Source organism: Bactrocera tryoni, chromosome 3, assembly GCF_016617805.1.
Source record: "Bactrocera tryoni isolate S06 chromosome 3, CSIRO_BtryS06_freeze2, whole genome shotgun sequence".
NCBI lineage: Eukaryota > Metazoa > Arthropoda > Insecta > Diptera > Tephritidae > Bactrocera > Bactrocera tryoni.
The window spans coordinates 84599296-84622479 of record NC_052501.1 but is presented as its reverse complement, the minus strand read 5'-3'; the positions used below and the strand labels follow the sequence as shown (position 1 = coordinate 84622479).

The window sequence follows — 23184 nt, the reverse complement described above, 5'->3', positions numbered from 1 at the left end:
CGACCGATTTGCCACTCACCGCGCTGCAGTCGCGTCAAGAGAGATGTGGCAAACGTCACCAAACAAATGCTGACACCGATAGCCTGCCAGGCAGCCGCTTGGAAGGGCACTTGAAAGTAGTACAGCTTGGAAAGTGGTCGCGCATAACGCACTGCCAACTCGTAAGCGTATAATTGTAGTGGCGTACTCGAAATGTTTTCTTTGCTGTGCATTGTCCAATCGGTGCATGCGTCCACCATTCCTTCCTGTAGCCGCTGCTTGCAAATGCGAGCTATATTAATATCACCGGAGTTTCTTGCGATCCAAGGCGCGATCGTAGCATTGTAACGTTGCGCGAACGCCGCAAATATCTGTGACGAAGCGCCATCGAAGTGCCACTCTCCTGTTTCCGACTGTCGATGGATGAGCGAACGTGGTGGATCGTGCGCGTAAGAGATGCGTAAGCGGTGACCTTTCAAATCACGCCAAGTCTTGTGGCGTTGACTCAGATATGTCTGCAAAGTAGTATTAACCACACGCAGTTGTGGAAATGGTGCCAGAGTTAGTAGTTGCGCACGCACATCTGCCACCAATAAATTGTGGAAGCCTTGCTGCCAATAAAGCGTGAAGAGCGTCAACCAAATATCAGTCGCAGAAGTGAATTCCCGCGGCCAGCAGAAGAGCACATCGGTGTGGTGCAAACGCTTGAAAGTGCCGAAGACTACACTGTGCCAGCTTTGGTCCAACGTGAGGGTGTCCGCCAAGAAAATTACACTCAACATTTCTTTATCGAAAGTGTGTCTTATTTCGTAGGAAGAATTCTTTGTAATTATGATTTTCGGCAAAGTCAAACTCTTCGCAATCACAGTCAAATGCGGTGTTGCGTTGAAGTCGTAGATAACGTTCGTTGTGGCAGTCAAACCCTCACTCAAATCATTCACTAAATTCACAATATCAGCGTGCTTGCCGTGACAGTGTAGAATTAGTAAAGCGTTGTAGAAAATCAATCGAAACATTTTTTTGTTTTGTTTTTGAGAAACTATCACACCGCAAAGCGCTGAATGCGAACTAAATGGTTAAAGGACAAGCGTTGCTTTTATATTTTGCGTTTGAGGATTTTAATTTTCACTCCCTCGCGTTAAACAAACTTATTAGGCGATGAATAATCGTTAGTTATAATACGTTTATTATACCCATAGGAATTGCCTATGAATTAACTGTCACACTAAACGTGTCCTACATGTGCTTAAGTATTGTCAGGTATTTTAATTAAAATATTATTTGCCACTTTAAATAATAAATCACGTTCGGAAAATAATGAACACTTTACAATTAGAATAACAGGTTAATTGAAAGTTCTCTGGCGTGACATATAAGTGACGCTACTAGGATTAAATCCATATGATTTTAAGTTAGACTGGATACAAAGATCGACAAAGTGGACGCCCAAAAGATGTTGTTATCGAAGAAAAAAGTCTCTAAAATAATTTTGATGATCATTAAGTGAAGTTGTTCGAGATAGCAGGCACTCTAAAGATTGATGTTTGGATATGAGAAAGGGCTGTGCAAAGTGGGAGCTCACTTTTGAACAAAAGCAATGACGAGTTGATGATTCGGAACAATGTTTGGAGATGTTCGAACGTAATAAAGCCGAGTTTTTGCGTCGATATGAAACAATGCCTGAATCGTGGCACTATCGCATCAGTCTAATCGATAGTCATCCGAGTGGACTGCATACTATCAAGCCGCTCCAAAGCATGGAAAAACGAAACAGTCGGCTGGCAAGGTTAAGGCGTCTATATTTTGGAATGCGCATGGAATAATTTCTACTGACTGACTTGAAAGAGGAAGAACAATCAACAGTGACTATGTAATAGGCGTTATTGCACAATTTTAAACACGAAATTGCCGAACAACGACCGCATTTGAAGAAAAAGAAAGCGTCGCTTCATCAAAATATTGCGTCAAAAGTCGTTGAAAGCATTGGCAGCAATCGATGAATCGGCCTTCGAATTGCCTTCGCATCCACCGTATTCTCTAGATCTGGTCACCAGCGACTCTTTCTTGTACTCAGATCTGAAACGAATGCTCGCGGGATAGAAATTTTCGTCTAGTGAAGAGATGATCGCCGAAACTGAGGCCTATTTCGTAGCGAAGGACAAATCGTACTACAAAAATGGTATCGAAAAGTTGGGGGAATCACTATAATCAGTGTACCACCCTTGAATGGAACTATGTTCAATAAAAAAAACGAATTCTGGTAGGCCGGGGACTTTTCAATTAACCAATTATAATTACAATAGTCCACATACTCATAATTGGCGTCGAACTCGTAAAAATTTTTCAACAGATCTCTTCAGAACTTGATCTCTACTTCCGATTCCGTCACTAAACCCGCTATAGCGCTGATCATAAGCTTTGTCTGCTTGAATGCATTGTCGTTTGCTTTTTTTATTTTTGTCGTTATTCCCTTTTTATATTTATGAGTTTTATATGCTTTTTACTTATTTTCAAACTTGTTTATAATGTTGCAACCAAAAACAAATAGAAATAAAAAACCGTGTTCGGCTAAAACGCGAAGTTCAAGTATATGCAAGTACACATGAAATTAATTAAATATTAAACATCGACAATTTAAAAACAAATATTTAACAAGCTTTGACACATAAAAGCTGAAAAACGAAATAACCACATAAACACTTTTGCTGGAACTAGCAGCCTGACTTGTTTTGAGAAATTGAAGGAAAAGGATTGCAAGAATTTTGTATAGTGAAAAAGGTGGCATCCACATATTTTTACACATCATATGTATATCAGAATATGAAAACAGTTTTTACACCTAATTTAATCTTAACTTGTATCTCAAAACATGAAAAAAGTCCTTAAATGGATTTATATTTAATTTTAGTCTTATTTTTATATTTTAATATTTGTTTATATATTTTAATAGGGCTTTTTTATATTTTAATATTATTTTAGTATTTTTTTTATATTTTTTTGTTTTCAATATCAACCATCTAATAACTTGCTATCTCACAAGTTACGCTCGTTGGGTTACTCTGCGCATTGGCACAGCTAGTGAGTGAGTGATAGACAGTTTTAGCCTGCTGTTGGAATTTCAAAAATGTCAACAATTTGCCCATAAACAATCACGGATGTGTAAATAAACTTTTTATTTCATAATTTTTGCTCGTTTGTACGTATTTTTGTATGTGCTAGTGGCGGTATAGTGAAAAAGGTAAACGCCAACAGCTTGTATGCAAACAAATAATTCCGGCATAATAATTTAATTAGCGAGCAAATGGGCTTTTACTTTTATTTAAATATTAATTTGAGAATGTAAAAAAAACACTTAAAAAACAAAAATTATTAAACAAAGTAAAAAAAAATTGATATAATAATAATTATTCCGGTAGACAATATTTTTGTGTCTGACTTCTACATGTTAAATTTCAGTTTTTTTACACCAAAAAATAATTTTGTTTTTGTAGAAATTTTTTCACATTTCTTTCCATGTTCGTATGGGCAAATAAGGCTCATTCGTATCACCTCAATAGTGCGTTGATTGAAATATCGAACAAAGAATGAAATTTTGTATTTTTAACTAAAATTTCGTATGCAGAATCGTTGTGAATGTTGGAAAAGCCTGACGGTGATTCAGTTTCATCAAAAACACAAGACTACGAGTGGTACAAAGCCTTTAAAGACGGTCGAGAGATCGTTGAAGACATGCCTCGTTCTGGACGACCTTCGACCTCTTCAGCTGATTAAAATATTAAAAAAGTGAAGAGTAAGATGCTTGAAATTCGTCAAACAAGTGTTACGAGAGATGGCAAGAGAGTCATACCTCTCGGGAGTCCGTTCGAATGGTTTTGGTGCATATTTCGGGTATGAAACGCGTTCTTGGTTGACTGGTACCAATAAAGCGGATATTTTTTCAAAAAGGGTTTACTGTACGTCTTACAGTTTTCTTTAGACATGCTTGCTCGTGCGAATTCCGATCCCACATTCATGGAGAGCATTATAGCTGCCAATGAGACATGGGTTCGTGAGTTTGACATGCAAACAAGTGAACAATCATCGGAAAGGATGGAAAAAAACGAGCCGAAACCAAAAAAACAACGCCAAAGCCACTCAAAAATCAAGATTATGCTTAATTTTTCGATATTTGTGGTTTGGTGCATCATGAATTTTTTCCGGAGCGACAGACGGTCAAAAAGGAGCTCTATTTGGCCGTATTGAGGCGATTGCGTAAAAACATACGTCGAAAACGGCGGGATGGTGGATTCAAAAATTCATGGATTTTACACGATGATAACGAACGATCACATCGAGCGACGATTCTGACCGAATTTAAAGCCAAAAGCGAAATGAATACCATCGATCAACCACCGTATTCAACAGATTTGACTCCGTGTGATATTTTCCGCTTTATCTAACTTATATTGCAGCACCGTGCAACCCGTTTTCAATTCATCGAAGAGATAAAACAAAATTCGCTGAAGGAGCTGAAGGCCATCCCAAAAGTATTTCGAGGACTTCAAAAACCGTTAGTGGTTATTCTTCATGTTGCTACGTTTGGCATTCAATTTGTTCAGACTCAATTTGGTCAATCGATTGCAACTCAACTCCGAAATAAATTCATATACGCGCACTAGTCCTTCAGTTTTTGAGTTATTGATCTGAAAATTTGCATACCGCCTTTCCTCTCCAAGGAGCTGCTCATTTGTCGTAACCGCCCATATTGGACCACTATAGCATATAGCTGTCATACAAACTGAACGATCGGATATAAGTGCTTGTATGGAAAAATTCTTAATTTGGCGCGATATCTTCACGAAACTTGGTCTAGGCTTTCAGCTAAAGCAATGCTAAAATATCCAAAGATTTTGTTCATATCGAGTCACTACAGCTTACAGCTGCCATACAAACTGAACAGTGGAATCTTTTGCATTTGGACCGTGTTATTATAGCTTCAACCGAAGTTAACGTTTGTACTTGTTTTGGATTTTTTCTAATTAAAGGCAACTCCATTTGAATATAACTATAGATAAAATACTTAAAGGCTGTGCTTGGTCGATTTGGTGGTAACTCTGTTCCAAATAAACTAATTTATTTTAAAAATTTTCGGAATATTTTTGTTTATTATTCATATTGTATATTTTTTCTTAATTTTTTCTAATTTTTTACGTTGCTTTTTACAAAAAAAAACAATAATAACCACTCCAGCTACTTAAGTCTATACTTCGTTCTATTGTTCTATAAATTTCACTCACCATCAGGAGGTAAATAATCTTGGCATAGACCGTAAGCTGTGGTAACCTGCAAAAATAAAATATATAATATTAATTTAAATGTATAATACAAATTAATAACAACAACAACTGCACTATGAGCATAATAAAATTGGTTATCTACAATAAAATAATGCTTGCTCTTCATCTTGTGGTAGTAGATTGTTATCAGCTTAGCGCCAACTCCGTCGTAAAACCCTACAACAAAATCAGAAATAGAAATTGTTTTGCAAGTATTTGTAGAAGAAAAACACATAATCACGCCTTAAATAATTTCGAAAGTCAGACAGGCAGTTCCAAGAAGGCAATATAACAGTTATTACGGTACTTTTTGTAGGGAAAGTGCAATTTCATTATATGGCACATTGTTTTAACAATCGCGATTATGATATTGAAGACATATAAGAAATCTTCTTTATATAAATATACAGACATATATGTGTATTAGGGGGGGTCAAAAACCACGAAGGGTTTTTTTCACTTCGTACGCTGAAAAATAGGTTCTTAAACGCCTCTGAGAAAGTCTATTCAATTATGCGCTCTTTATTGTAACGGGAAGCTCCTCCACGATTTTTGTAGAGCAGTAACTTTCTTAGAAAACTATTAAACCAATGAAAATAGTTTTTGAAAAAAAAAAAATAAATTACATTCAAAATAGATTGAAAAGTCACTGGAAACGGTAGATAAAATAACAAAAAGTAAGGAAAAAATAGGTTTTTGGCGATCTGTGGAAATCGTTGGCTCGAAACCGGATTTTGACCCAAAATCTCTGGGGCAAAGTTCTTCAGCACGATCCAAGGAACATTTCCCGCAAACACGAATTTTCGGTTCTCTTGACTACCTGAAAATCGACCCGCTTTAATATACATATGTATTTAGACCGACACCGAGTGATGAGCGAATTCATAGAATTTCACTTGAACGACAAACCTTTTGTCAGCGCTAATTTATTTTGGCATTAAATCAAACAGGAAGTTCAATGTGTTTAACAAGATGTCGTATAATAAAATAACGGTATTTTATGCCGACATTATATAGCTATCTCTATGTGCGCTTCATTCATTTCCACTTTTTGCTGATAATGCGGGGCTTTTGGCTGCCAACATTAACTGAGGGTGTCGCTCCCACTATAAACCAGCACAATATTATATAAAAAAATGTCTCTATCACTGCTAATTTTGTATATCACTGCAAAAGGTATTTTACAAAGAAATTTTTAATCAATAAAATGAATATTAGTAAAATAATTTGCTCCATAGCGCATTTCAAGTGAATATCAACGCGCCTGAATGCCACAAATAAGTATCTATCATTTAATTAATAAATCCAAATACCGCAGGAAAGAGCAAAAAGTCGTTCTCTTGCACGAAAGTTGTCGTTAACAAACGACACGAAATCATTTCCGTAACATAGATTTACGGATTTGTGATATTTGGTGAAGATAAATCTTTGGCAAGCGCAGCAGTGCCCCACACACACACACACATGCATAACTTGTGTGTTTGTATTAACAAAAAATGTGTTTGTGTGTGTGTTCAGGTATTTATGCGGCAGCTAGTCGCTGCTGTAGCCGGTCCACCACCCGCAGTGCGCTACACAATTGTCTGTCGCCGTGTGGCTGCTCGCTCGATTTCCTTCTAATTTATTGCTGAAAATGCATTGATTTACACATTTTCATTTCCGCGCTTAAAAATGTGAAATTTATGTTTGAATATCTTTAGAATGGCTTATTCGAAAATATTTCGGTATGTGTGCGCGGAAGAGAGTCTCGGCAACGCAGTATTGCCTTTACATTTTGAATGCATAATTTTCTTGGCAAGCAAGAATGGTTGGGTGAAAATATAATATTTAGATTTATTTTCCTATCATTATTGACTTTAGAAAACCAAGTTCGAACTTTTGTCCACAATATTTCATTTTTTACAAAGAATAATTTCCAAAATAAACAGTTGAATGAAGCTCTCTTACGGGGTAACATCGCTATATATTCAAGGAAGTTTTGGGAAGCTTGACTTTGCTTTTAAGAATTTCAGTTTTCCTTTTTTTATTCAACGTAGTTCGCTTCAAGGATGATGCACTGTTTATAGCTATCCTCCAATCTCTCGATACCACTTTTGTAGTACAATTTGTTCTTTGCCGCAAAATAGGCTTCAGTTTCGACGATCAGCTCTTCAATCGACGAAAATTTCCTCCCAGGCAGCATTCTTTGTAGATCTGAGAACAAGAAATAATCGCTCTGGGTCCGGTCTGGAGAAAATGGTGGAAGCGAAAGCGATTTCAAGCCCAATTCATGGATTTTTGCCGTCGTTTTCATACACTTGTTCCTCGCTTTGGAGCGGGTCCACTGATTGCAGTCCACTCGGATAACTGTTGATTAGACTTCGGATTGAAAAGATGGCACCATGCTTCACACATTGTCACATAATGATGCAAAACCTCGGTTTTATTACGCTTGAAGATCTCCAATCTCTTCTCCGCATCATCAACTCGTCGTTGTTTTTCGCTAAAAGCGAGCTCGCGAGGCACCCACTTTTCACCGAGCGTTAGCATACACAAATTTGCTTGATGCCTGCCATCTTTATGCCACTTTATGATTATCCAAAATTATTATGTGGACTTTTTTGATGTTTTCGTCGGTAACAACCTCTTTTGGGCGTTTACTACGTTCTCCGTCTTCAGCGCTCAATCTACCACGTCTAAACTTAGTATACTAATCCTTTGTAGTTGATTTTCCTCAGGCAATGTCTGGAAACACGCCATCAAGCCATGGCCTTGCTTCAACTGTATTTTTTCACTTTAAAAAGCAATATTTTCTAAACACTCGAAATTATTTGTATTCATTTTTTATCCACTTTTATCACAGTAACCAAAGTTGCTTCACTCAAAATCATATGATTCACAAACCAATGTTCCGACAGCTTTCACATTTATACTTGTCCTTTTTATATTCCCCCTGTTCCTTTCCAACGATCTCATAAAAGCATAATTAATTCAATTATTTTAGACTAATTGAAAACACTTTCCCTCGTGCAACCTTTTCCAACCATTAAACGCCTAAAATGCTGCTTTATACGCGCACACTTAGCCAGTATTGCTTCCTGCATACATACACCTCTGTCTAACAGTCTACTGTCGTCTATTCCCATATGTATAAGTATATTTCCCCAATGCTTTTCCTCCTTCTCTCTCTCTCCTTTTTACCTCCATCAGCTTTAGTAGGTCAAATTCGATTTCTGTGCACAACCCGTAAATTAATTACTACTTGAGTAGCCGAGTCTAATTCTCCGCTGACAAACTTAACAAGCGTGATGAAAATATATTAATTTCGTGCTTCATGTTGGCTTGAGTCAGCTCTTCACTTTTTGTTTCAGTTCTTTTCCAACATGCTCAAACTTTCACTTTCCTGCCATCCCCTTTAGTACGACTTTGACTCTGTTATTACAGTCGCGTTTAATAATTAATTACTGCCTGAGTTTGCTGCTGACAGTATGCCTAATACATTATGCTTCCAACCAAAGTAGTTCGTTATCTACGAAACCGAATGGAAGGATACTAATTACTTGCATTAATTTTAGTTCCTAAACTAGTGAATGTTTCCTTGAATTGTTTACTGTTGTTTTCAATGATGTTTGTAACATATAGCAAAACGTAAATTTGTAACAGGGTTTAAATAGGAGGAAGGTGGCCGTTAATACTTGCTATTGGAAGTAATTCTCCACTTATTTACCCTCTTTTTTATAACTCTCAATATGGCCAATTTTCATTCCATCTTTTTTGAAATATTAGTAAAGTTAGAAACATGTTGCCTACATTCAGGCTTACATATATAATGTTAGCGGTATCTCAAACCCTTCATAAAAATATGCAGAGTATACATATATTTTTGAAATATCATAGCATAGCAAGAAAATTGTAACTTAACACCATATACATAAATATTTTAAGGTCACCGGGGGCAGCAACGCCTCTTTACTCCAACATCCAAAAGCTCCAACAATCGAAGTTTGACACTTGTTTCACTTTTAACCTTAATATCAAACACCTCTACACGTCCATCGAGTAACTTGCGCAATAAAGTCCCCCAAATATCTGGTTTAACGGTTCATAATGTTGCAACAAATTATCACAACTGCAACCTACTGCGTAGCATCCTTCCTTAACAACTGAGCACAGCCATTTGATGAGCTCATATGAAATTCTCGAGTGCACACAGCCGCAAATACGAAATGGCAGCCTCACGATAAGCAGCAAATGGACAAGTGGAACACTGCAACACTAACTTCCTTTTACTTTAATGTACTTACTCGCTTGCCATGTGCCTCGTATTGCTGGTTACATAATTACATGTGCTTTTATCTGCAAACTTCTGTTGCAGACACTTAGTCATGCAGTTCGTACGAGTTCAAGTACTAAGTGAGTGTTGAAAGCAACGTTTGCTGCCAAACAGCAAACAACAAAATGCAGAAATGTAGGTTAAAGTCATTTGGGCAGTCGACCATTTGGCCGACCGTCATTCGTTGCGACCGTTCCGACCGCTGCAACCGTTGCTGACCGTTATTGGCTTGCTGTGCATCATTTGTCATTTGCCCGAAAGGTGGCAACGTCAACGTGTTCATATATATAAACGTCGGTACGTTGGTTCGGGTATCACGCGCCACATGGCTAATGAGTTTGGCACTTTATGCCATCCGCAAAGTATTAGCAATGAGTATTGATGGGAAAATTTTTTACAAACAGCTTGGTGACATTGGCTCCAATGAATGATGAAGTCATTAAGAAAACATAAAATTGTTGTTGTGTCGTAATTGCTTGCACATATTTAGTTGTTTATTTTGAGCTGACCCTAGACAAACTTTATAAATGGTTATGTTGCATGTTATGTTGTAAGCTTACACCCTAAAATGGTAACAATTTTAAATTATTTTATTTCTTATTAATATCCAAAATATACTTAAAAATGCATGTGAGAGCTTTTGAATGTGACTTAGAGCTTTCTGATTTATTTCTTTTGTAGAAATTTAAGTGTCAGCCTAAGCTTTTAGTGAAAGCACACAATAAACTGTAAGATCTTCTATGTAAAACTACAATTAGATATTGAACATGGAATTGATAATCTTGTTGACAAAAAAATGCTTATGAAAGCTCTAGACCTTCAGCACAATTGAAAGCTTTCACAAAAAATTTTGACCAACATTATGTAGGACTACGATTATATATTGACCTTGAAATTGATATTCTTGTAGACAGAGAAGTGCTTATGAAAGCTCTAGAGCTTTAGCAAAATTGAAAGCTTTCACAAAAATGTTGACCAATAATATTTAGAACTGCAACTCTATATTGAACTTGGAATTGATAATCTTGTAGACAGAGAAGTGCTTATGAAAGCTCTAAGGCTTTAGCAAAATTGAAAGCTTTCACAAAAAATGTTGACCAACATATTTAGAACTGCAACTCCATATTGAACTTGCAATTGATTATCATGTAGAACTAGAACTTCAGCACAATTGAAAGCTTTCACAAAATATGTTGACAAAAAATATTACATGAATAATTTGCTGTGCTGTATATTATTGTATTTTATGTTGAAGCTTGATATACATATTTAAGAAATGAAAAAAACTTTTATTCTTCGCTAAAAAAGCTCAAATATTTCTCCATTAATCAAAGTCAAAACTTTTGGTATAGTTTCAGTGCCCTCATTGTTAGATACTACGAAAGCTCACTGATCTACAATAAATGTAGATATGGAAATGTCAAGAAAAAGAAAATTTGAAAACTCGTCATGGACAAAAAATTTCTGGGTATAAATTACGCAGTTTTCACAAAAATTATCGCGGTTTTTTTGCATTATTCATATTCTTTACTTATGCTGACAAGGTTCAAGGCTACTTTGAATATTAATTTTTGAAGAAAACATTGAGAAATGAAGAAAATTGTATTGGCCAATTGTCGAATAACCAATAGAGAAATTGTTGTTTATGCCAAAACTGACCTATATCGACCAAAAACAGCGTCGCCTTGGCATTGTTCAGGAGTTTAAGCGACTCAGTCCGCGGCGATTGAAATCTGCTTCAGAGGTTCATTACTAGTGACGAATCACGGGTTTTTGGTTATGACATGGAAAACAAAGCTCAATCATCCCAATGGGAGCTACCGTAGGAGGCAAGACCGAAAAAGGCACACCAAATTAAGTCGAAGGTGACGGGATACAAACTGCATCGAAGACGGAGCTATACGAGATCATAAAAATATTTTTTATGTGCTTTGAGGATTGGAAAAAACGGTGAAAAACGCTGGAGGTGATTCAATTTTCAATTTTGACCTTAAAAAATACAAAATTCGCGATACTTTTAGAACAAAACTCGTATTACTTTTCTGATTTGTGACAGCCGATCGCCGCCAGCTTTTCTCCTTTCGCTTATTCCACATGCTTTTTCCGGCAACTTGCTCCAAGAAATGTGTTCTATCTAAATTGGCATAAAGTTTAAGATAAAATTGTTATGATTTTATCTGTGAAATTCTTCAAATGCACTCAACGTGCAACCAAGCATCGCACCGACAAGCCGCCAAGCAATGCCACAACTCGTGGTATTGCTGCAAAATTGAAAAGGCAAACTGGAATGGCGGCGGTGTTAGAAAAACATTTAGCGGCTGCGTGTTGCAAGCGGCAACAACCGGTGTGCTGGCGATGGTGGCAGCGTTGTGTGGCAGCCACACATTCTGCGAATGCGCGAATTGAGTTACTCACATTTACATGCAAATACAACAAACACACACACACATTTGCATATTAGGTTTATGGTGTCTACCAACACGAAAAGCCGCAAAACAACAACAAAGCAAACTCGCTGCTGTGCTGTCATGCGTGTGCAAACAATTCGACGAACTTGACGCAACCACCAAGTGGTAAAAGTTGCGCTTGTTGTTGTCGCTGTTATTGTTGTTGTTTAAACGTTGTTCCGCATGTTGTCGTACATGCTGATTATGAAATTAGAAATTGTTTGTTTGATTATATGCCAGCCAATGAACAGGCTAAAACGTCAACGGCATGTTAGACGGTCAAATAGTTGGTAATTAATACAAACATACACACATGTGTATGTATGTGTATTAGTACCGGGTAAGCAGTTACACATGTTTACATAGCGAGCATTTGTGCGGGAAAATGGCTAGAGTTGCCAGTCTGTAGTTAAGCAGTTATTGTCTGCTCTGTGTGTTAGCTAAGCCGTTGTTGTTATAGTTGTTGTTATTGCTGTTGTTGCTTGTTTAAGTCACTCAGTCAGCGGTAGACCACTTTTGTGGTTGTGATTTTTTAATTGAAAACCGCGCATGCGTACAAGCCAATGAAAGCGCAAACACTTACACACGCACACACACACAGACACACATGTGGTCATACTTATCGCCGCGCTGCGCTTTGTGTTTGAGAAGCACGCTTGCAACACGCTCACACACGTTCTTTCGCTTGCGCTTTGTTGTTGCTATTTGTACTGTCACTGCCACTGCCAGCTTTTATCATTTAGAACCTTGACTGACAGCAATGGCACCTCATTTGAAAGGACAGCCAGCTAAATGGTTGTATGCTTAAGTATTATGGACTTCGGCCCCCGTTAGGCATGAGAGCGCCCGATTGTAGTGTTAAGTTTATGCAAAAGTCGCGAAAATAACCGCTGAGCAGCTGCTGAGTAGTTGTCTGCAAAGACACCGACGATCTGTCACGTATTCTACTCCTCTCTTGATTTTAACTCACTGGTAGGTTGTTTACTCATTTTCGTGCTTCCGCGTTTTTTTTTTAGAAAATTTTAGTACTATAAGCTTTGCCACTAGAGTTAGCGTAAAAGAACTCGCTGAAAACAACAAAAAAGAAATATATACTTTTCAGAGCAAAATAAGCAAAAGTTTGTAAATTTAGCGAGAGACATCTACTTATTGTTGTTGTAACAGTTTAAATGTTACCCATATGGTTCAGGGCAGCTTCGGAGTGGTGAAAGTTCTTGATTATACACACATTCGAAACCGTTCTCTAAGCAGATATTAAATGAATACAACTTTCTCAAATGGCATGTCAGTATAAGTCGATTTTAATTCAAATTTTAGCTAAAAGTTGTAAATTGTTAGAAATCCCCAAACTCTCCATTTATCAAAAATTTTGAACAAGTCGAATATTTTTGCTTATTTTGCTATATTATAATAGCTTTTCTATGTTGTATTAGTTTACAAAAAGTCTACAAAGTCTCCACTAATCCAACATTTAAAACAAATGATCCTATTTTTTCTTAAAGTCCTGCAAACTTCTTGTTTTCTTGTATTGTATTAGTTTTCAGAAAGTCTCCACTATTGAAAAACATAAAAAATACTAATTTTTCATCTTAAAATTCTTACAAACTATCTGCAAACGAAAATGTTCTATTTTAGAAGATACCACTCTCCACTGTCTCTAACAATAATATTTTTGCTATTTTTCAGACTTCGTGCAATAAATCTGGACCGAAGCTGTGGTAAGTCGATTTTAAATCAAAGTATGATATTATAACCCTAATTGTGTTACTTAAAATTTTACTTGCTTAAAGGTTCTTCACGATCTGTAAAGAATATATCAGTTTTCTAAAAGTCTACAAACTCTCCACTAACCAAAAGTTTTTAACAAATAGAATACTTTTGCTATTCTAAATTAGAATAGTTATTATTATTAGTTTTCAAAAAGTCTCCGAAGTCTCCACTAAACGAAAACTTGAAACAAAAATTAATAATTTTTCTTCTTAAAGTTCTTGCAAATTTGTTGTGCTTTAAAGTATTCGTTTTCGAAAAGTTTCCAAGTCTCCACTAATCGAAAACTTAAAAAAATAATAATTTTGCTCCTTAAAGTTCTTGCAATTTTGCGCACAATAAATTATTCGTTTTCAAAAAGTCTCCACTAATCGAAAACCTAGAAAATAATTAATAATTTACTTCTTAAAATTCTGGCAAATCCTTCGCGTTTTAAAGTAGTATTTTTCAAAAAGTTTCCAAAGTCTCCACTAATCAAAAACTTAAAAGTTCTTTCTCTTCAAATTCTTGCAAAATTTTCGCGCCTTTAAGCATTGCAACACTTTTTGCGCTACCTTTGCTTAAGCACTCTATTTCTTTCTAGTTTTATTTTTGTTTTTATTTTTCCTTTCTCACTTATTTATTTTGCATTCTACTTCAGCTTCTCGGCACGCCAACATAATATGGTGTTAATTGTGAAGCATTCGTTAGGCTTCATCCGTCACAAATGCGCATTCATTTACACTTACTAACTTACATGCATACTTAGATACATACTTTCTGCTAAGAAGCGACACATAGTAGGTAATGTGCGCATTTTTATATATGTACATACATACATACATATACCTACATATGCATTTAAGTCTTCTGTTCTCTAGCAAGTAGCTTTGAGCAAATGAAGGTGTTGCTTGCTCATTGACTTGCGCGCCTAAGTATGCGCGTCGCGGCCGGACAATCGATGGAAATCATCTGCCTCACACTTTTGCACAAATCGCATGCCACTACTGCCTTCCTGCTGAGGCTGTGGCATGTTGAACGCAGTCGTTATTGCGGTTTGCAAATACACAATGCCTTTGCTCTTTTTCCACTACTTTTTGTTTGCTGGCAATGAGTAAGTTAAGTTGTTGCAAGTAGCTTGTTGTGCTACTAAATGCATTGCATCAGGAAGCGGTGTGGAAAGTTGCAAGAATGTGTACTTACATACTAAATTTCTCCCAAACAGACTTTGTATGAAAATTTGTAAATCATACTATTGGTTTCCAGTGAATTTCTTGTGTCCAAATGTCAAAGTGAAAGAAAGGGCACACATTTTATAAATTTCGATATTTAGTGAAAACTGAGATTGAGTTTCAGTTTAGCAACTTCCAGATACACAACCATAGTTGTAACATCTTGCAATCATTATTCGCAGCTTTTGTGAAGAAATTTAAAGTTACAGTAGTTCTGACCTCTCATTGAAGCTTTTCTTTACTGTTTAAAATTAAGCGGCCGCTTTGGGAACAACCTGTGGTTTTCCCAAAAAAACAGCTTATTATGCTTTCAAGGCCCCCCGACATCCGTTTGATTGACTTACATGATTGTTCGATTTGAAGTTGCCTACTTCGGTAAACCAACCACCACTGGACACCGCGCATTCAAGTTAGTAAGCTTCATTAAGCGTTGCCAGCTTAAACATTGATATCTATACATTTTTCTTACTTTTTTTAATTCTTTAATATTTTTCTAGTATTTATATATTTTTTAAGAGCCTGTGTAATTTATATACGCTTTTGAAAATTAGTTAAAGTCAATCGCAGTTTTACTGCGTTACAATATGGCAACTACCGGCATGACTGCAATATTTTAGTGCAAGGACAAAATAGTTAAATGCTTCTAAAATTATATTGTATATTAAATTACAATATTAGTTAATACTTTTATTTACACTTTACAACATAGGCGCATATCTATTTTATTATTTGCTTGTATATTTGCATAACACCTGCACCCGATTCTGCAAATGTTAATGCTTTTTATTTGCAGAACGTCATTAAATTGCTAATATTCAGCGCTCAATTGACTGATGAACATTTTAAGCTAATGGCTTTGTGGGCACAGTGGTGTGTAGAAAAATGCGATTTATACGATAGGCGATTTAAATATTAAATACGAAAGGACTTTTTCGACTACCCAATATTTAGTCTCACGGTGTCACAGTGCAGACAATTTTTAGAATTTTTTTCAAAACAGCAAACTAAAGACAGGTTTGCATCTCAGCTAAAGTTTCGGATACAATAGAATTCTCATCCAAACCACAAATAAATTCAAAAGCACCAACAATGCAGTAAAATTAATGTAAATATCATTACTGTTAGGAAAATCCGCCGTCACTATAAAATTGCGCTATCTTGTTGCCATCTTATACCACGCCACTGTGCATCACTTAAGCCTGACTAAACTGGTTAGCGCACCACAACTAAGTAAATCCACTCAATTTTGGATACATTAATTACTTCTTTAAAATCATGCCGCTCTCAATTCATGTTGCCCAAATCCAGTTGACCAGAACTGGAATCATTTGCCAACACTACATAATCACTGCACACAAAATACACTATATATATTTATACATTAAGCTTACATAATCACATCTTTGCTGTTAAAAATATATGAAAATATTATGCGATACATAAAACTTAATTAGTGAAATATCTGGCGCACAGCCTATGCTTAGGCCGATCATATGACTCATATATATGCATACATACTTTCATATAGTACATAAAACCAATTAATTTTGATGTCTATTTATGAGTAGAGTATATGGTAAACATACATACATATGTATGTCGCTTAATTAGGTGTGATAATTGCGTACAGTGGCGCTCGTAAGAATATTAATGCTGCGGAAATTGATACGTTTATAAATAAAATTGATTGGTTTTGACAGTTCTAATTTAGTCAATTATATAATGTCAGCTTAATTTTCGAAAAAGCGCAGTTTAGTGCGGCTTTGGAGACTTTTCAGTAACTAAAAATACCAAATTAATTTGTTGTGTTGAATATGCGTGAGTTAAGATAGCAAGTCTATAAATTAGCAGAGATTTAAAAAAAAGTGTAGAGTTTCAAAATTTTGATAATTACATTTTCTTTGGCAAATAGTCTGAAAGTAAAATTTTTTGAAGGAATTTGAATTCGAAAGTTATATTTAAGATAAAAATTGTAAGTGGAGAGTTTGAAAAAATTATAAAATATTATTTTTTGCTTTAATAAAATAAATTTAATTCATTTTACAATTTTTATAAGTTTTAAGACAAGTGTAGAGTTTCAAAAACTGGTGAACTACGTTTTCGTTGACAAGTCGTTTGAGAGTATAAAAATACTTTTCGATTCAAAACTCTTATTCAAAATGCTTGTGAGCAGTGGAGAGTTTGAAAAAAGTTTTAAATTAAATATTTTTTTGCTTGAAGAAGGACAATTTTGTTTAAAGTATGCTGTTTGTTGTTGTTAACGCATAGTTACAACTTAGAAACAGAAATCAAAACATTTTATCATTTTTAAGGTGAGTTCGTAGACTTAAACTATACCTAAAAATGGATTTTTGACCTTTGAACTTATTATTAAGGCGTTTGGCCTTTTGTTACAAATGAAATTTTGCAGGAGAGTTTGCATAATTTTCCAAGCATTTTAAACATCAGTGCACTATTGTCCAATCATTCCTTGCATGTACTTGAAGTTTCGGTACTTTTAAACACAATGAAACTGATAGAGTATATTATTCCTAATCCAGCCATCTGATAAACTTTTTAATTAAAATCTCAATAATTCAACTACACCCAAGTCACACCTTCCTTAAGCGCAATTTATGACTCCCATTCAAATAGTTTGTTAATTATAATATTTCTAGCTTAAATTTTATTATTGCCATAAATCAACTAGTTTTTGAACAAAAGAGTTCTCACTCGTTACTCGTTAGCACTACAAAGTTGTAGGCCAAAATTTAATTTATAAAATTCCATAAATACCAGCTTAAAGAATTTACACAAGCGCGCACACACACGCACACGCGCAAAAGTTGATTCAAACGCAAACATTTTACGCACAAACGTCGCAAGGCAGCACCCGAAAAACCCGGCTGGTGATAATAAATTTCTTGTAAATGTAATTTATTATGCAATTAGTTAAACGCTTAAACTGGTATGCACAACCACAACAACAACAACCAAATGTGCGAGCAAATAGAAAAAGAAAACCGGGGGAGAGAAGGGCGCTAACGAAAAGTCTTGTTAACATTGAGAAAAGGCCGCACTGCCGCTCACTCGTGCGCTTGGTTTTCGCCTGAGACGGTACAACGCCGCGTATACGTAACGTGCTGCACAATGCGCTGTGCTGCTGGAACAAAGTGAGTCTTTACAAGAACATGCGCTTAAAAAATGTGAAATTAATTGCAACATCTGCTGTTGACATTAAAACGCACGTCAAGTTTAATAGCGCTTACCCGCTTACCCCAGTGTTAGCTGCCCCGGCAACATGTGTTGCCCCGCGCCAACAAGCAGCAACAAATGCGCTCAACTGCTAAATGTACATAAAAAATGTAGCTGTGTCAGTGTATGTGTGTGTGTGTGTTGTAGGCCGCACTTGAGCGCTTGCCATTCGCAGTATGCGGAGCACTTAAGCGCCAAAATGCCATGTTGTATACACAGAAGAGGAGGAAGAAATGGAAGAAGAGGAAAAGATGAAGCAGTAAGAGTAGGTGGGCTTGCGGCAACATGGCGCGACTTGAATTTTCAATGTCACAATAAATATGCATGTTTGTGTTCTCTGAGTGAGTGAGTGTGCGTGGTCTCTTTGCCGCCGGTTATTTCCTTACATAACTGGGAAGGCCTAAAATGTATGAACATGACCTTGAACGCATAACCGACGCTCAGCGCACACACAAATAAAAAGATGCCAAGAGCGCTGGTTTAAGCGGAAAAGTTTGCTGAAAACACACTCGAAAATGGAAAAGCGCTGCTCAGAAAAATGTAAACAAAAGGCAGTTGGAAAAAAGTTTGGAATTTATGTTTCCAAGTGATCTACAGCCACGGCAAAATGCACTCACATTTCAACACATTTGCTGCCGCGCATGTGGGCATACATACACGCTGCGCTACCCCCTTTCAACCATTTACCGCAGCATGCAGTTTCGTTTTGCTACAATTTGTGGCAATAAATTGTTCTAACAACTTCTCAAAGTGGCCATAAATGCGAATGCAAGTCTCATTTCAATTGTATTTCGCTGCGCACATATTTATGTATCCGTTGGAGTATTGCGCCTATATGTCGCTGAGTTATTGCACCGTTACGTACATTTGGAATGATTTATATGCAACTGCAATGCATATAAATCACCTGAAGTTAGGCAACTTATGATATTTGCTGCTACCAAACGCAGTTGTGACTGCTGAGTTGTGGCGGGTTACTTACTTACTTTAATTTTCGCTTGCGCGCTTGAATGCCGATAACTCTAATGGTTGATTTATTGCATATTAACGGAAATAAGTGCGCAAATATAATAATAATTGGGAATATTAGCTGCTAAGTGGATACTTAATATCATCAGATATATACAAGGTTATTTATTATAACTAAAGCGAGTTCTGGTAGAAAAGGAGTAGAAGCAGACACAAAAGATTCATAATTTTAAGCTATTTTGTAAACCTGTACACTTTCTTGTACGATTTGCTGGACACGAATTGTGCTTAATATACTGTACACGCTTAAATTTTGTGCTGTGAAAGCTTTTACAAAGTTTTAAACATTAATTAAATTTTTGGAGACTTTGGAGAGTTTTTCAAAACTTGTATATCGTCTGTTCTTATATGCTATTGGTACTTAAAAAGCATTTACTTGTTAAAAATCTGCGTGTTTTGCTGTTGGAGACCTTCTTGTTTCTACCAAAATAATATTTCAAACTCTTTTTCAGCTGTATTCAAAGCAACACAATAAATAAATTGCGCTTGTGGATAGAAACTGGACTTGAATTGTGCTTAACATACTGTGTTCGCTTATGCTTTTTACTAAGAATGTTATAACCAAGTTTAAAACACAAATTAAAATTTTTGAGTGTTTGGTCAGTTTTAAGAAACTTGTATATTGATTAAAAAAGTTTTTACTTGCTAAACATCAGTGCATTTTTCTGGTAAAGTCTTCCCTCTCTCTATCAAAACTATTTTTCAAACTCCTTTGCAGCTGCATTTAAAGTAATCCAACAAAAAATTACACATGTATATAGAAACTGGACTTGAAATGTGCTTAACACACTGCGTTTATGCCTTTTTCAGAGAAAGTTGTTAGCAAGTTTTAAATACAAATTAAAGTTTTGGAGAGTTTGGAGACTTTTTAAAAATTTGCATATTGCCTACGCTGGTATTCTAGTATTTATAAAAACACATTTACTTATTAAAAATTTGCGTATTCTGCAATTGGAGACTTTCTCGTTTCTACTAAAACCATATTTCAAGCTTTTTTAAACCTGCACATAAAGCAATCCATCAAATAAGCCCCGCATGCAAATATCAAAACAAATTTACACCACACTCTCAATCGATAAACACAATTTCTTAGAGCATCAGCAAGTTTTTACGTAGTTTATTAACTTTTTTGTGAAATTTCCACAACAAACCGCTTGCGTAAGATAAACAGTAGCCGTGCGCCACACCATAGGATAGCAATAAACACCTATTTTCTCCTTTCAACACCTCGATAGCGACTGCGCCAGCACCAAAGGCGATTAATCAATGCTTTACGTCAATTTGCCTTCCACCTCCACACTCCGCTGTGGGCTGGCCGGCGCGTGTTTACGACAACCGATAATCCGTGAATGAAATTGAAAATAATCCAATTATCGCCAGCATGGTTAATATACATAAATTTCGCCGAGCACTGATAAGCCATGTCAACAGACCAGCCGAACGGGATTTGATTTAGGAAGCACAAGCCAGCGGCGCGACATCACGCCGCCCCAACCGATTGACAAACGGATGAACTGATGAAGTGGCTGAAAACGAGTTGCGTTCGCATGCATGTGTGCGATTAAGTGCAACAATTTTGCAGCTAATGTTGCATACCACGTAATGCTCTTGCCGCATAAATTAAACACACACACAAGCTCATACAGCAGTTGCCTGCCGATCAAACCGTTGAGCGATTAATGTTGCATACTTGTATATTGACTATTTTATTAGGATTAGACGATGAAAGAGCAATTGCTGAGCATATAATGAAGATGCAGGCAAATAGGTTGCTGCGGTGGTGATGGTGGTGGTGCATACGCAACAACAACAATTTAATAAACCACAGCAAGCGAAGAAAAATGTTGCTGTGCGTTTGATGTATGCAAATGTTGACGGCCGAGGTTGATTGCCGCAGCAGCGTCAGTTGAAGTGACCACCGTTGGGTGAAGAGAAGGCAGAAGACCCGCTTTGGCTGCGATTTTGTTGCATGCAGACGCCAATGCGGCAATTTAACATCATTCAGCAGCGATTTCTGCGCTTCTACAGCTTTTTGTTATTACAGCTGCGGCCGTTGTTGTTGTTGTTGTTGGCACTGCTCGTGCCTGTGATTTGTGTGACTGTAATATTTTTATGAAGCTTGTTCAAGCGGTTGTTATGGCTGTCATTATGGTCGGTGTATTTGTCGTTTTTGCGCATTTTTCTGGCAGAACAACTCAATTAGATGACAACATTTGCTGATAATGACGGGAAGCGTGATGAATGCGCAAGTGCTGAAGTGCGTGCATAAATGAGAGTGCGTGTGTTGCATGCGACAACTGACAGGCATGTGAGGATGACAACATCGTTGTTGTCTGTGGCTTTGATAATACATATTACCAACGTGTATGCGCTTATGTGGCGACGAATTTTAGCAAAGAAGTACAACAAGAAAGCAGTAAAAAAGTATTTATAAATAAAATGTGCAAGAAAAAACATGAAGAATGTGAAAGAGTGGGAGACGATGACTTTGTTGAAGTAGAGGCTGTTATGAAATTGCAAAGAGGTGATTGACAAGTAATAGTGTAGAGTTTTTTGCAGCTCATGCTATTCGAGCGATTTTAATGAAAACGAAAAGCAGCAATAAAATGTGAAAAGTATTTTTAACAAAGCAGTCTGATATTTTAACAAACTAAATATTTTTGATTTTTGGAGACTTTGTAGAGATTTCAGAAACTTATGAAATTCAATTCTCAAGCTATACTTATGCCTAAAATTATTTATTGATAATGTTTTTATATCATATTGGAAGTGTAGAGTTTTTATAACGATGATTCAAGCTACCTTTATGAAAACGAAAAGCAGGAATAGAATATAAAAAGTACACTTAAGCAAAGTATTCTAATATTTTTGATTTTTGGAGACTTTGTAGAGTTTTCAAAAACTTTTTAAATTCAAATTTCAAGCTATACCTATTCCAAAAGTTATTTAATTATAATTTTTTTATAGCACATTGAATGTGTAGACTTTGTAGAGTTTTTAAAACGATGATATTTGCATTATAACATGACAACAGCAAGTCTGAAACACACATTAGCTATATAAATATAGTTTAAAAAAACGCAGCACAAATGTATGTCATCTAACCAATTATGCAAATTTCAATAGGCATGCATGATTTCCTATGTCCTATTGTTTATTTAATGACAAATATCCGCCCAATCCTTTCACACTTCTACACCGTCGCTTCATTTTCTTTGCACACTTTAGCTTGATTTCATATCACCTATTTGCCGCCAGCGTCGCATTTCACATGCTTCTTCCAGAAATGAAGAACTTCTTAAATTTGCCAGCCGGCGTCTGCATTCGCGCATGCGCAACGGTTTTCTGTACGTGCATGCCACCGCATAATTCACCGCTGCCATTGGCGGTTTATTTGTATTTAAGTGCGTGATTTTTTATGCTTCCATTGTGGTTATTATTTTTTTAATATTTTTTGTTTGCCTTCCTTTACTGCTTCTACTGCCCCAAGTGCCGTTGTGTCATTTTGCGTATTTCGTTTCTTCATATTTTAATATTTTTGCCATATTTGGTTGTCTGTTATTGCTCGCGAGTTGGTCGCTGTTGTTCCTGTTGTTGCTGCTGTGGCTGTCACATGCGTGTAATTGATTTTCCAAGCATGTTTCGCCTGTCACTCAATTCAACGTGCGTCTACCGCATATTTTGCGCATGTTTTTCTTATACTCCATACATTTTATTTCATTTTACTTTATTTGCTTGAGTCTTCATTTGACTGGCATAACATACTGATATGTCATATTTATGTCAAGAAAGAAGCTTTTAACTTGTGGTACGTGGTCAGCGGTCTGAAGGTTGAAGTTATAATTTTTTATTTGCTTAGTTAGGCAAAAACCTTATTGCTTTTAATAAAT

General features: G+C 36.3%; 1 protein-coding gene across 1 annotated transcript in view; it reads right to left on the bottom strand.

Annotated features, from left to right (window-relative positions):
* LOC120771841 (pneumococcal serine-rich repeat protein) overlaps window positions 1–23184 on the bottom strand; it is a 162416-nt gene that overhangs the window by 125046 nt on the left and 14186 nt on the right. Inside the window, exon 2 of the mRNA XM_040100084.1 lies at window positions 5256–5301. Within this exon, the coding sequence (XP_039956018.1) occupies window positions 5256–5301 (46 nt within the window). The remainder of the gene's footprint in view (window positions 1–5255; window positions 5302–23184) is intronic.